Source organism: Sardina pilchardus, chromosome 4, assembly GCF_963854185.1.
Source record: "Sardina pilchardus chromosome 4, fSarPil1.1, whole genome shotgun sequence".
Lineage (NCBI taxonomy): Eukaryota > Metazoa > Chordata > Actinopteri > Clupeiformes > Clupeidae > Sardina > Sardina pilchardus.
The window spans coordinates 14,243,823-14,257,410 of NC_084997.1; the positions used below are offsets into that span (position 1 = coordinate 14,243,823).

A 13,588-nucleotide genomic window follows, 5' to 3' on the forward strand; every position below is an offset into this window, starting at 1 on the left:
AATATATTAAAAGCCCTTGCAGAAATTGCAGCAATGACCAACACGGCCTGAGCAAACGTGTCTTTTAATAATTAGGCCTACTAATCAAACCTCTGCTCCAACAGGTTTCCCCTTGTCTCCAGGAACTTTAGTTTACAATCTGGATTTTAGTGTTTGCGACTGGCGGTGGCCAGTATAAATAGCGTTATGTGTTTGAACATGTTGACAAAGCGGCCGCTGCTCCTTGCGGGGGTTGATGGATGGCCGTAGCGCGCGGCTAATTATTAGAGCACATAAAAGGATGCTGTTATTTTCTGCCTGGATCCTGCGGGCCCTCGCCTCGTCCGGGTCGCCGGGTAAACGTGCACCGATCAGCCCTCTGCCCATATCACTCAATCTTGATGTATGAGAGCGGAGGTACAAATTAAACATGCACCGACCTTTTAAAGGAGGGGGGGGGGGGGGGGGGGGGAGTGTGCTGGCTCGGCAGGATGCTATTTGGGCTAATTTTGCCCTGTTTGAATCAGACAAAAAGGCACTATGCCACGCACTATAATTACTTATACACACATCTGGATTCAGGTTGGAATCTAATATACACACAAAATGGAATCCAGCTCTGTTTCTTAATGTGCAAAACGTGCCTTCATGTGAAATGCAGAAACGTTCGATTGATATTCTGCTTTTTTGCTTAATATGTAAGCTGTTAGAAGCAGCCAGGTTAAATGTAAGGTTAGGAGCTTGCAAGCTTGGACACATGCACATAATGCTCATCCATATTACACACAAATCAACATAAACACACAAACTTATATACTTATCTGCAGACATACACACACACACACACTTGCAAGCGCACACACACTTGCAAGCACACATACTCACGCACACACACACACACACACACACACACACACACCTGAAGGTAAACTGAGGACAACAACAGGGGATGATGAATGTGAAGGAAATCTAAAAGGAACCAGATTTTCTACACACAGTGGCCTTAGCCTGCATGAGCTAGACAATCTCTCTAGATTACACAGACTGTCACAGGTCAGAGGGCCAATTGAATGTGCTCTCATAATGCACTTAATCACCAACACACATCCGTAGATAGTTGTCTAAAAGCAAACTCACTGTACTCGTGACAGGACAATATTTTCTGTGGAAAAATATAATGGACACCACTCCATTGAGCGTGATTGGCCCTCACCAGCAAACTCTGATTTCACTCAGTTCACAGTAGTGATTGAGAGGAAGGATAATAGTTAAGCAACTAGAAATACAACAGGTACCACAGGCCTGTCAAAAACCAGAGCTGTATGACTCAAAGACTCGAGCCCTACGGTTGCCTGCCGCCGCGTCAGTAACCTGAGACTGCTCTGCCAGATGCAGCCAAGGCTTCAAGCGTACACATGTTACAAGACGTGTTACTTACAAGATACCGATCGCCACTGCCGCTTTACAGCATCACAGAATATAACAGTGAGCTATATCCGTGTTTGATCGTTCTCCTGTGCCTTTGAATAGCTCTACTTTTTTCTTACTTTTTTTACGGTGTATGAATTTCATTTGCTGCTTTGCACCTCTGTATGGGCCACAAAGAGGAATTTAACTCTGGATCTCTTTGACCTCCAGCTTTGGAAATATGGACACCTTGTTAAAAGTTCTATACGCAGTTACTCCTTCTTACAATGTTACACAAGAAGGCTCTAAAATTAGTTGTTATGAAGATGTGTTCACTGTCAACATTCTAAGGTTTTACAATCTCCTTTTGTGTAGACTTGATGTATTAATTTAGAAATATAGACTTTTGGATAGAGAATCATGTTGTTTATTTTCCAGAAGTTACAGAAGAGTGTCATAAAACCCCATTACAAATATTTATAACTTTATTGATAGTTTACTTGTACAAGATGTACATTCATATTTTGTGAATCAGCAGAAAAAAAAAAAACAATCTCTATGGTGAATCATGTTTACGCATGCTTGCATATGAAATGCCAATAAAAGTACTGATGGGTATCAACAAATTTCATGGAGCGGTATACGTAAATCGCAACACAAAGTCATATGGTTTGATCCACCATCCCTGAAATGTTTTGTAAACCCAGACACGCTACATTTTAGGCAAAAAAAAAATCATAATCCGCAATCATACTTTGCTATTCAAAATGGTGGCAAGAAAAAACAATGTTTACATTTAAAAATATATAAAAATAAATGCAAAGCCATGTAAAAATGTACACGTGTAGTCCAACTATTTTCCTTCATAAACCTTTGGACAACATAATAAATAAAAGCACCCATGGATTTAATTTAAAAAATGGAAACATCACTAAAACAACTCTACAGGCGGTGGAAAGAGCATATGCAGCACAACATGTCATACCGGTGGAGGTAGACCTTTCTGGGTTCTACTGGTTTGAAGGCCATTGCAAACAGTATGCTTATTCAAAGCATACTGAGAGTAGTGTTGCAAACAATGCCATTTTTCCCCCACACCCACATACCAAATTGGTGGCAACTACCCAAGTGTCTTCACTTATTTTCAAATGGATAGCAACATAATGACTAGCATGCTTGTTTTTGTGGCAGAGAGACAGTTTTCTTTCAAATGTACTTTGTGTCATTTTCAGATCAAAACTGTTTTGATCGTGATCAAGCAGTTATGCCCTACAAAGAATGGCAGAAGATTAAAACCAAATCATAGAAAATAAATCTGCGTTGAACGTTAACTTTGGTGGACTTTAGTTACCCTTACTAAACCCAGAGATGTCAATGATACCTGATCCAAGCAGTTCTGCTGCTGATCAGAACAGAATTTAACAGAATCGTTTCGCCTACCTCAGCAAGTTGCCATGGTTTCCTTCAAAATGTACAAAAACTATGTTGCAATACCATCAACTTCTGTAGATGATTTACCATACACACAGCCTAAAAAAGAAATTGTGTCTGTTTGGCAAAGAAGTTTCATACACCGATATCAGTGCCAAAAATGACTGAAAATCGCTGTCCTTTTCATTTTTTAATTAATCATTAACAATTTTAACCGCTATTTTAACTTTTTCATATTTACAGTATTGCACTTTAACTGCACATAATTGCATTTCAGTTTAACTGATGCCTCCTTGATATTTTAAATTACAAAATTGCAGTTACCCTTTCTCCTTTTAAAACATGTCACTTGAATGCCTTTGTGATGACATGAGACCCCCCCCCAAAAGAAAAGAGAGAACACCCTCATCCTTATTCCCCTTATCCCCCCATACACACACACAAAAACTGTTTTTATATTCCTTCCCCCTCCCCCTTTTAAGAAGTAGTATCTTCTTGCAGTGCGAATTGTAAACTCCTTAAACAAGACCTGAAGTGCAAAGGCTATCATCACTTCTATTCCCAGGACACAGCACAGTTGGACGAACGAAAGCCAAGAGAAAGCCGAGAGGGACACTCCAAAGCAAAAGCTCTTCCAGACATGCCCAGAAGAAAATACAGCAATATAACGTTTCCAAACAAACCAAAAAATAGATATAATCAGAATTATAATAATAATCAATAATAATAATAATAACAACAACAATAACTTACCCCAAAACTAATACTTTTTTTTCTCGTTTTTGTGTTTTTTTGTTTTGTTTTTACACGTGGTGTTATTGCTGCTTCCTAGCTCTGTCCACAGCAAAACGAACAAACGAACAAAAAGACAAAAAGAAAATGGCCGTCTAAATTCTTAGCACTAGATGAGAAATATAGTGGAAAATTGTCGTGGCAGTGATCAAAAAACAATAAGGAGGGCAAATTTCAGTAAGAGTGGAGGCCAGCCCCAAATGGTGTTTTTCTTCGTTTGAGCACATGCACTGAACTGTGAGCAGTGACAAGGAACACAGTGGCTGGAGGTGAACATGGAGACCGTCCTGTGTGTGTGTGTATGTGTGTGTGCGTGCGTGTGTGTATATTTGTTGTAGTGTTTGTCTGTGCATCTGTGCGTGTGTGCGTGTGTCTTTTGTAACGTGACAGAGGGCATCCACGCGCTCCCGAGTCTTGCCATTACATACACTTTTTGGCTCAAAAGCTCAAGCTTTGTTGCCCCGCTTGTTTCATTCTTTTCATTTTGTTTCTCTTTGCCCCCAGAGTTTTTTTTCTGTTTCACTTTGATTTTTTTGTTAAAAAAAAAAAAAGAAAAAAAGTCTTCTCATCTCTTAAAATGCAGGTTTGTTCAGACAGACATCCAGAGATGTTTGTACGGTCCTGGGGTTGTGATGTGAGACTGGAAAGGGTTGAGCCACTGGCCTCCAAGAAGTCCTGCCTGTTGGGCGAAAAGTAAAAGGTGATTTCATTGGTATTTAAGTACCATTTTTTCGTCTCTGCAAGTGGTTTGTTTTGGCAGCTGGTTTTTCTTTTTGTGACAATTTTCTTTTCTCTTTCCCTCTGTCTCTTTCTCTCTCTCGCTCTCTCTCGCTCTCTTTTGCTCTCTCTCTTTTTTTTTCTCAGTTTCAGTTTCTTGTCTGTAGGTTTTGTTTTTGTTTTGCTTTAAACTGTGAGTGTCACGGCCCCCCTGTTTTTTTTTTTGTTTTTTTTTCACGGGCAACAAAGTCTTGTGTGAGAAGCAATTATCAGTTCAGAGCGGCGAGAGAAGCCCGTGCAGGGGTGAGGGGGGGTTTGGGTTTTGGGTGGGTGGGGGGGAGGTGAGGAGGGGGGTCAGAGTCCTAGCGCCTCGGCGTGTTTCCTTGCCTTGAGTCGGAGGTCGGCGATGCTGGAGTTCTTGCTGTTACTCTTGGCGGCCGCCACCGCCGCAGCCGCCGAGGCCGAGTCCGCCAGCGACGCGATTGGTAGTCCGAAGGGCGGAGGCGGGAACATCAGGTAAGGGGCGTGCGCCGCCAGGTGCGGGTGGAGGTGGGGGTGGGAGTGGGCGACGCCCTCCAACTGGAGCTGAGCCTGGACCTGCAGGAGAGAAATGCACACTTAGTTACTGGAGCCCAGATGTCAATGTCTGTTTGTGTGCTATCTGTGTGTGTGTGTGTGTGTGTGTTTGTGTGTGTGTGTGTGTGTGTGTGTGTGTGTGTGTGTGTGTGTGTGTGTGTGTGTGTGTGTGTGTGTGTGTGTGTGTGTGCGTGCGTGTGTGTATGTGTGTGTGTGTGTCTATGCGTGCCAGTGTTTGAGTGTGTGAGAGTGTGCGTACGTGTGTGTGTGTGTGTGTGTGTGTGTGTGTGTGTGTGTGTGTGTGTTTGTTTGTTTGTGCCTGCAAGGCAGAGAATAACAGTGAAATAGTATTGCATATGTATGTATGAACCTGTGTGCATACCAGGCTATTTACTGTGTCCACTGTGCACTGAAAGTGATCAACCCACACTATCAAAGCTCATATCCACACCGTGTTCAATTCCCCCCCTCAAGGTCTCCATAGCCTTTCTCCTGACTGTATGTTTTCACTGAAAATAATACAAGACTCAAAGACTCTGTACGTTCTGTTTTGATGTTCCACCATTTTAACGTAATCGAATCACACAGTCTGCTCACACAGTCGGAGAGGCAGAGTGGAAGGAGCCTGTCGGGCCCAAATCCAAACACATTAGTCTGACATTTTACGTCCACCCTTGAAATTGCACATCATCTCCTAATCCTAATTATGGATTCAATTGCATAAACAAACAGCTTTGCACCACAAATATCTGCACGTATAAAGCCATAAATATTTACCCAGATGTGTTTCAGAGTAGCCTTCAGTGGGGAGGGGAGCAGGAAAGGCAGTATAAGCAGAATAAAATATCATGTTGCGCTCAGTCTGCGTAATTATTTCGCTGAAGTGAAAACTATACATCCCCCCCAACTTCAAAAACTTCAGGCAACGATCTACAGGACGCTTCTATTTTCTCTCTTTTTTCTCAAGTCACTTCACAGAACAGTGCGTATATAAATATATATTTTTCAAATAATAAGTAAAGCATGTTTTGTTTCCACCCAACCAAAATAAATCTTGTGCTTCAGTTGGTGAGGCGTAAGTGGAGTAAAAAAAAACCCGAATTTCATTTAATTTCATTTTGCTGTCGGAACATACCATTGGCAGAGAGAGACTGGCACCATGTGTTAGTCACCAAATTGCAAGCTGCAGTGAAAGCCTGCGTTGCTTTTCCAAAATGACTCCAACTAGCATTTTTTCGTCTAAAAAGCGTCTTTGATATCAGTTTGTGTTTGAGAACAGCCTTATAAATAACACTGGTGACAGTTGCAGGCTGCGGCTCACACGAATCTTGGCCTTGGCCTTTAGTTTTGTTTTGTTTTGACTTGTTGTGTTATTTCCAGTTGCCCCGTGCTACAAACTTCATTTGCCCCGGCACTACAGTACATGTCAAAGAGTACAAACATGGCGTTCCTCGAAAGTTACGGCGACCCCTGAATTCCCGTCCGTGATACTAGACCCCTGCCATCACCCCTCTGGAGTGTCAACAGCCTAGTGCAGTCGAAGGTCACGGGGGTAGCGAGGGGTAAACGTGACTGGCACTGCCCAAGTGCCAAGCCCTCTGACCACCAACAGGTGTTGAGTATTCGGTGCACATACATTCATACGTGCATGCACACACAGAGCAAACGTGCAATAAGAGCTTGCTTTTGCCGCAGCCCAGGACTGCTCTGGATGTATGTAGACTCCCCACTTGAGCCCTGCCAACGCAGCTCAGTGCCAATATCCATCAGGCCTTTTATTCCTCTCCACTTCTCATAATCTCTTTTATCTGCCCGCACATTGCACTCTCTGTTAGCTTAATTAGGCCTTGGTGCTGCTGCTGCCTCTTCTTCTTCTTCTTTTGGGTTGGTGTATGTGTGTGTGTGTGTGTGAGTGTGTGTGTGTGTGTGTGTGTGTGTGTGTGTGTGTGTGTGTGAGTGTGTGTGTGTGTGTGGGGGGGGGGGCTTGTAGAGGAGTAGTAGGGTAATGCAGGCAGTTCTTAGTCAGTCGTTATGGCCAGCTTCTAAAGCAGATACAGCAGATCAAATGTCTGCATTTCTTCTAATCTTGCTTGCCTATCAACAGGCCCTCGAGGTGAAAGGTAGGCTTGGGTCGAGCCGCACCACACACACACACACACACACACATAAATGTACACACACAAGCACTCACACAGACAGACGCATTCACAGCATCAGTTTTGTTCAATCCCTACCTCACGCGCACACACACACACACACACACACACACACACACACACACATTTGTACATACTGCCACCAAAAACAGCCACTTCCCCTTTGCCCTTTCCACACAGCTATCAGTCGCCAGTCCTCTGAGAATAACCCTAAACCAACGGAGTCCGTCTAATGCACTGGGTAACATGTGGAAGTGTGCACAAAACGCCTCTAAAATAAACCATCCTTGGTTTTTGAAGTCAAAGCACAAGCTCTCTCATTTCGATGCAACTGTCAGTCTTTTGCTATGCCGGCAGATTATGGAGTTGAAAGAAACAAAGTTATGCTGGGTGTCCTGGAGAGTGGGACTGCACTGGGATAAAATATGCATATATGCCCAAAGATAGCAGAGGCACTAGGCTACTGTCTCTCTCATGTCAAATGAGTATTTCATGAATATATACATATATATATTCATATTCCCCATACACAACACTGGGTATGAATTGCACATACATATGTGTGCCAGTGAAAGCGGCTGTGTGTGTAATTTCACTGATTTATGCCCGTGATATTAAACATAAACACGTTGCTAAGCACTTGTACCTGCTGGAATGGCATCCGTAGGGCCCCCATGTTGACATATGGCGCGACTCTGCAGGCTTCCAAGTGACTCGCCGTCCCCAAAATAACGCCTGGAAGTAAAGTTGAAGAAATGAAATGGTGTTATTAATACGCGGCAGTGTTCCTATGTCTGTGCAGTTAGTTGGTGCCCATGTGTAAAAATGTTGACCCGTAAGACTTATTGATCACAATAAAATACGCGTCTTTAGAGAGCTCATTTACCGCGTCCTAGGGGGAACCAAAAAAATACACGCGCTTTGTTTTCCATAATTCTCTTTTGAAGACTCTGACTTGTGTAATACTCTGGAGATATTAACGCAGAGCATTTACTGCTGGGTCGTTCAGCTCAATCGATTGAAATAAGCTCATAAAAAACATTGGAAAAACATCTTGCAGGAAGAGCGAAACCCACCTTTGTGCATCTGATTCTCTTGTTTTCGACACTTGGCTCGCCTGTTTTGAAACCACACCTGCAAACAAAAAAAAAACAATAGTTTCAAATAAAAGTAACACGCGTGTAATAAAATATCTATAGAGAGATTGCTTGTTTCTATTGGAAAGCCCACATGTCGTTTACATGCACTGTCAATATTCTGAAATGGTTTAATGGCTCGTTTAATTGAATGGATTGGGGTGGCAACAGACACCTGTAAAACAATGGTTCGTTATAACCTAAATGCTTGGAAATGTTATTTTCATTCATTTTGTCATATTATTAATAATCAGATTTAATCGGGTACTAAACATCGTCATTGTGATCGAAACGCACGTGTTGGATGTAGACCATGCATCGCCAGTTGAGCCCAAACCTCTTCTAATCACCATGCAGTTAATTGTTATTAGCTTTATTCCCTTTGGAGGGTTTCATTATAATCCTCGCCCTGCCTTTTTAATGATTATCATTTACAGTGGCTAAATTAGTGAGTGGATGGACCACAAAGGGCAATGTTTAATCATCCCAGGTGCCGATCGCCATTATGCTGCGGGAGTTTCGTTCAAAGCATGTCAAGGGAAGTTGGGTAATATGTTAGTCAATAACATGTGCATTATTGGACAATAAGTGTTAAACCGCGGATTATTTGTCAACCCCAGCCTCTGGAAGCAGGAGTGCGTGCTGGCCGATTTCACATCAATTACGGCTATTTTTAAACCTGCACACTTGGGATAGGGTGTCTGACGCATCTCGCTTTGAAACTTGTGATAAATCAGAGAGAGAGATGGGAGCGAGAAAATCGATTGAAAAAAAGGAATAGTTTGCCTCCTGATGTTGCATTTGTTGTTGCACTATTGCCCAATTATTTGTAAAATTAGACTGCGCGTTATTTCTACGTTATTATTAGTAGTAGTAATAACAATAATACTAATATCACTATTATTATTATTATTATTATTATTATTGTCGTTATTATTATTACTAGCGTTGTCATTTTGCGAAATGTTACATTTACATTGCTCTCTTGTTGGAAATAAATCAAAAGAATTCAGTCTCCTGATCGATTCCAATTATCCAGCAGCATGGTAAGCAAAGTGAGCTACACTGCTTTAGACAGTTATTTCTTCATTAAGGGCCACTCAATGATGCGTTTCTCAAATACCCTAATCTGATTTCCTTTTGATTTTTATTAGAGACAGTGAATAATGACATTTAATTTAGCTCTGCACCAGAAACCAGAAAGATATTAGTCGTAATTGAATTACTGCCTGCTGCTCACTAAGGTCTCATAACTTTCAATTAGATTCTTGACAGCTGGTCGGTGTGGGGTTTCTGTTGCACGACAAAGTACAGGTTAATATCAGCTATCTACAGCATGCTGTACAATTGACTTACAATGGATTTTCGGTTTAAATTGAAATATGTCCCTCGGCTACTGACATAAAATGTGGCGACTTCTTTTTTTTTTTTTTTTTCCAAACAAGCAAAAGGAAATATGCACAAACCATGTCTTGCTCACAGTTATGTAAAGTGGTCCGTTTTTAAGCGGAGTACATTTTTCTCTCGTTGTGTTTTGGATTTGGTGTTCATATAGTATTCGGCCACCCCCCTTTCCCTTAATTTGATTTCGACTCTGCCTCTAAAACGACATTTTAAAAATGTTGCGCTTGCAAGCTGTCACAGAGACTCACAATATTACTTATTCTTCCTATTAAATTGCCGAACACGAGGCATGCCATACTAGGAGTTACATTAGAATTGAATTATTTCTAATACATTTTTATGGGAACAGTATATCAAGCCAATGGCAGATATTACAAAGATAACGCCGGGGAAAATGAGGTGACTGACATGGGAAGGTGTCCCCCGCAGCAGTAGCTCAATCTCTTCATTAATTTTAATGATGTGGGTTAGATCTATCCGCAGCACATAAGCAACTTTTCCTCTGAATTTAGCGGCTGGAAGAGCCAGGGGAGAGAGGGAGTCTTCCTTCACTGCATGCAGTTCAACCGTGCATCAAATTGGCAATCGGTATAAACGAGTCCAGCGTTTATTTGACTTTGAAATAAACACGTAAACAGAACAACAGCAACTCTTTCAAAGCACCGGCAGCGAAAGATTAACCCGCCAGGGCCGTGGTGCAAAGTGGTCTATTAAAAATGCTCGACTATCCTTCAGGTTTCCTGCACTCTTTTTCTCATGTGGATATTATTTTATTAACGTGCCATGTTGGTTGCCCTGGCCTTTAACAATTAAACTGTTAAACTGTTACACTAACCATAAACGATTAGACCTACTACTATTTTTGATATTGTTGCCCGCTGTAAACATTGTAAAAAAGTGTTGTTTTTTGCCTTAATGTCATTATTATGGTATTATTATCGGGCCTATATTGCCGCTCTTCTGTCTGAACTAAATAAACAATATTCACATAATATTCAACAGTCGTTCTTCCTCCGTCCAAATGATTCCAGAGATTAATATCCAGTTAACAATTATTAGCTTGCTGTGTTGTGCATCATCACTTTACAATCTTGGATAGGCTACAAGAACACTGATAGACAACGACTCCGCCCTCAAGTCACAGGCTTCAAAACATGCAGCCCTCACTTTTTGAAATGACGAAAATCCAGTAAATAAATGACTGAGTAAAGATAAAATTATTATTGTGATCACAGGTAAACAAATTATTTTGTACCTGTTTTGCATTTAAACCTGCCATATAGTTAGGCTACTCTTTTATACGATGTAATGCTTTATACGTTTTTGAAATCCAATACATATATTGTGACAGTGACACTTTTCGTTTGATATTTTTTTCTGGTGTAGACGTGTGCATTCAAATAGTGTCCAACTCGAAGCAAATATCTAGGCCAGGCTACACGTACCTGCACACGGGCCTCCGACAGGCCGAGTCTCTGGCTCAGCTCCTCTCTCATGAACGCGTCCGGGTAGTGCGTCTCGTCAAATAACCTCTCCAGCTCGTTCAGTTGCTCCAACGTAAAATTCGTCCTGCTGCGTCTCTGCTTCAGTTTGCTTTGTGCGTCCTCGTCCTCGGATTTGACATCCTCTTTCTTCTCTTTGCATTCATAGATCCCTGTATGGGGAAAGGCGTACAGTCTGAAAAGGGTCGCTGTCTGGAGACGGGAAGGCCTGATGCGCACAAGACTCAGGTCAGACTATAAGGACTCCTAGTCGGTTGAACAGTACAGGGGTAGGCCTGTGCACCGGTTTGGTGATGAGATGCACATAGCCTACATTTGTTTGTTTACATAAAAATAACTGGGTTATTTACACAAATAATAGTGATTAAATTACGAAATTAAGAGAATGGAAAGCAAAGTAATTCCTTGAACGTAATCAAGGCTACACGGTAAACACTGAAATAATCAATTAACAGTGGAGTGAGTTAATGCATTGCAAAAACAAAACATATTCAAACACCTATATATTCTTCTATATTGCCGCCAGGGAAATATTGTCAGTAATTACGGCATCATCCTACCAAAAGGCCTGAAGTTCCAGTGAACTACTCTAAACTTTTATTTAGTATAGTTTTAAGGAATAGATTACTGATAAGAAGACATCGTTCACTTTAGAGAAATACGTTTTAGAGAACTGCAAGCTGTAGGCTAATACAAAATAATTTATTTGTATGAACACCTTGTGCATTAGGCTACATTCTGACGTGATTTCTAAGTACTGGTAAACATTATGTGGCCATTTTTAAAAGTGGCTGACATTATATCCTACATATACGTTTTTATAGTTGCTTGTTGCTAAACAGTTTTATAATGGCTAGTTTTTATTATTCCATAATAGAAATAACATTTCATTCCATTTTCAACAGTTTCTACTCGGGAGACAAATGTTGATAACAGCTGTTTTAAAAGTAGGTCAAATATGTTCTCGCTATGTGTAACAGTGATGTCATAAAAATGTTATTATTCTCATCAGCGATATTATTGTTATTATTATTATTATCATCATCAGTATTGTATTATTACTAGGCCTACTAGAAAATATGCTGTTTCAAATATTCAAAAGCAAATAGCTGGCATAATTATTGTTATTTCAGCTTCCTTTTAGGCTATTTCAGTATATGTCATTCATAAAGTATGGTTATTACTTACAAAAGTCGGCTACAGTTCATTGAATCATTATGTCCATGTTCAAACACCATCCATAGGCTACATTTTCAATATTGCCCATTACAGGGTTGTTATGCGTGCACATACAACATAAACTTATAATCTACATTTATAACAGAAAGATGCTCTTGTGTTTTCAATTCTAATAGAAGTTACCTGTGTAGCCACGTTTCTGCCAGTCTGTTTCAATATATTGGGTGGCTGTAACTGCGGCCTTATGTTTTGAATAGCAAGGTAGTAGGCTATGGCAAACGAACATCTGCACGTCATATATCTGCGATATTTTCTACAGTAGGTTGGTAAAGGCGCTAAATCTGGTGCTCAAATAGTATATTTTGTCAACACAGTTCTTAATCGAGCTCGCGTTTATCATGCTCACATCAAGTAGCCAGCAAGACAATCGCTGAAATTTCACAACACGCATGTCTGGAAAACGGGAGACAAATCATATCCGTCACATTGTGAAAATGACCATTTGAAAATAATACAATGAATCTGTTCTTCGAAAGCATGTTTGTTATCTAAGTAAGCTAACAGTAACCATAACATTTTGTCACCGGTTCGCTCAGAGTAGCTTAGAGATTCCGCTTTGCCATCGAATGGAACATTTTAGCCGCGTCTAACTTACCTTCAGAAGCCCTTGAAACATTAAACTCCTTCAGTTTGTCTTTTTCAAGCTCTACGTGGTCCTTGAATAGATGCACCGGACAGTGGTTGCTTGTTTCAGTAATGTCCTGGAGGTTTGTCTCCGAGTTTCCCAGCTCCCTGGCTCTCGACAAGCCACTCTCCAAAACTTCCCTGTACGTGATACTCTCCTTGGTGCTCTCCTTGGGTTTTTGATCGAAAGATTTCGAGACGAACGCCGTAAGTTCTTCCATGGCTGGCTTTTAGTGGTCCTGCTCACAGAAATCCACTTTAAAATCAGCTAGCGGTAAATGTCTGTTCTTTTATTTGCTCACTCAGTTGTGAACACGGCAATATCAGGGTGTAGAAGGTTAGATCACTCCTGCTGTTATGTCTCTGTTTTTGAGATCACACTATTTATACATGGCTACCTCGGCCCAGCCCCCATCTCCGTGACTTGAGCAATTACGGGCGGCTCTGGCGTCTGAATTCAACTTTCAGCAGCTTTTGCTGAAATCAATGCAGCAATAGAGTTCGCTAATATAATTACAATTCATTAAGATGCCTGGAGTGGCGTGTGGTGAAATGGACGGCAGATATGGATATTTAACTAATTCGCCGATAATTTCATTGACGCAATTACGAGATATGAATATTA

General features: G+C 41.1%; 1 protein-coding gene across 1 annotated transcript; it reads right to left on the bottom strand.

Annotated features, from left to right (window-relative positions):
• Positions 1–1,853: 1,853 nt before the first annotated feature.
• On the bottom strand, positions 1,854–13,299 carry shox (shox homeobox). Its single transcript, XM_062534238.1, has 6 exons — positions 12,935–13,299; positions 11,044–11,252; positions 8,135–8,192; positions 7,705–7,793; positions 4,714–4,923; positions 1,854–4,288 (listed from the first exon to the last, which is right to left on the bottom strand). Exons 1-6 carry the CDS (start codon positions 13,182–13,184, stop codon positions 4,199–4,201), a joined length of 906 nt encoding a protein of 301 aa, XP_062390222.1. The 5' UTR covers positions 13,185–13,299; the 3' UTR covers positions 1,854–4,198.
• Between the last annotated feature and the right edge of the window lie 289 nt (positions 13,300–13,588).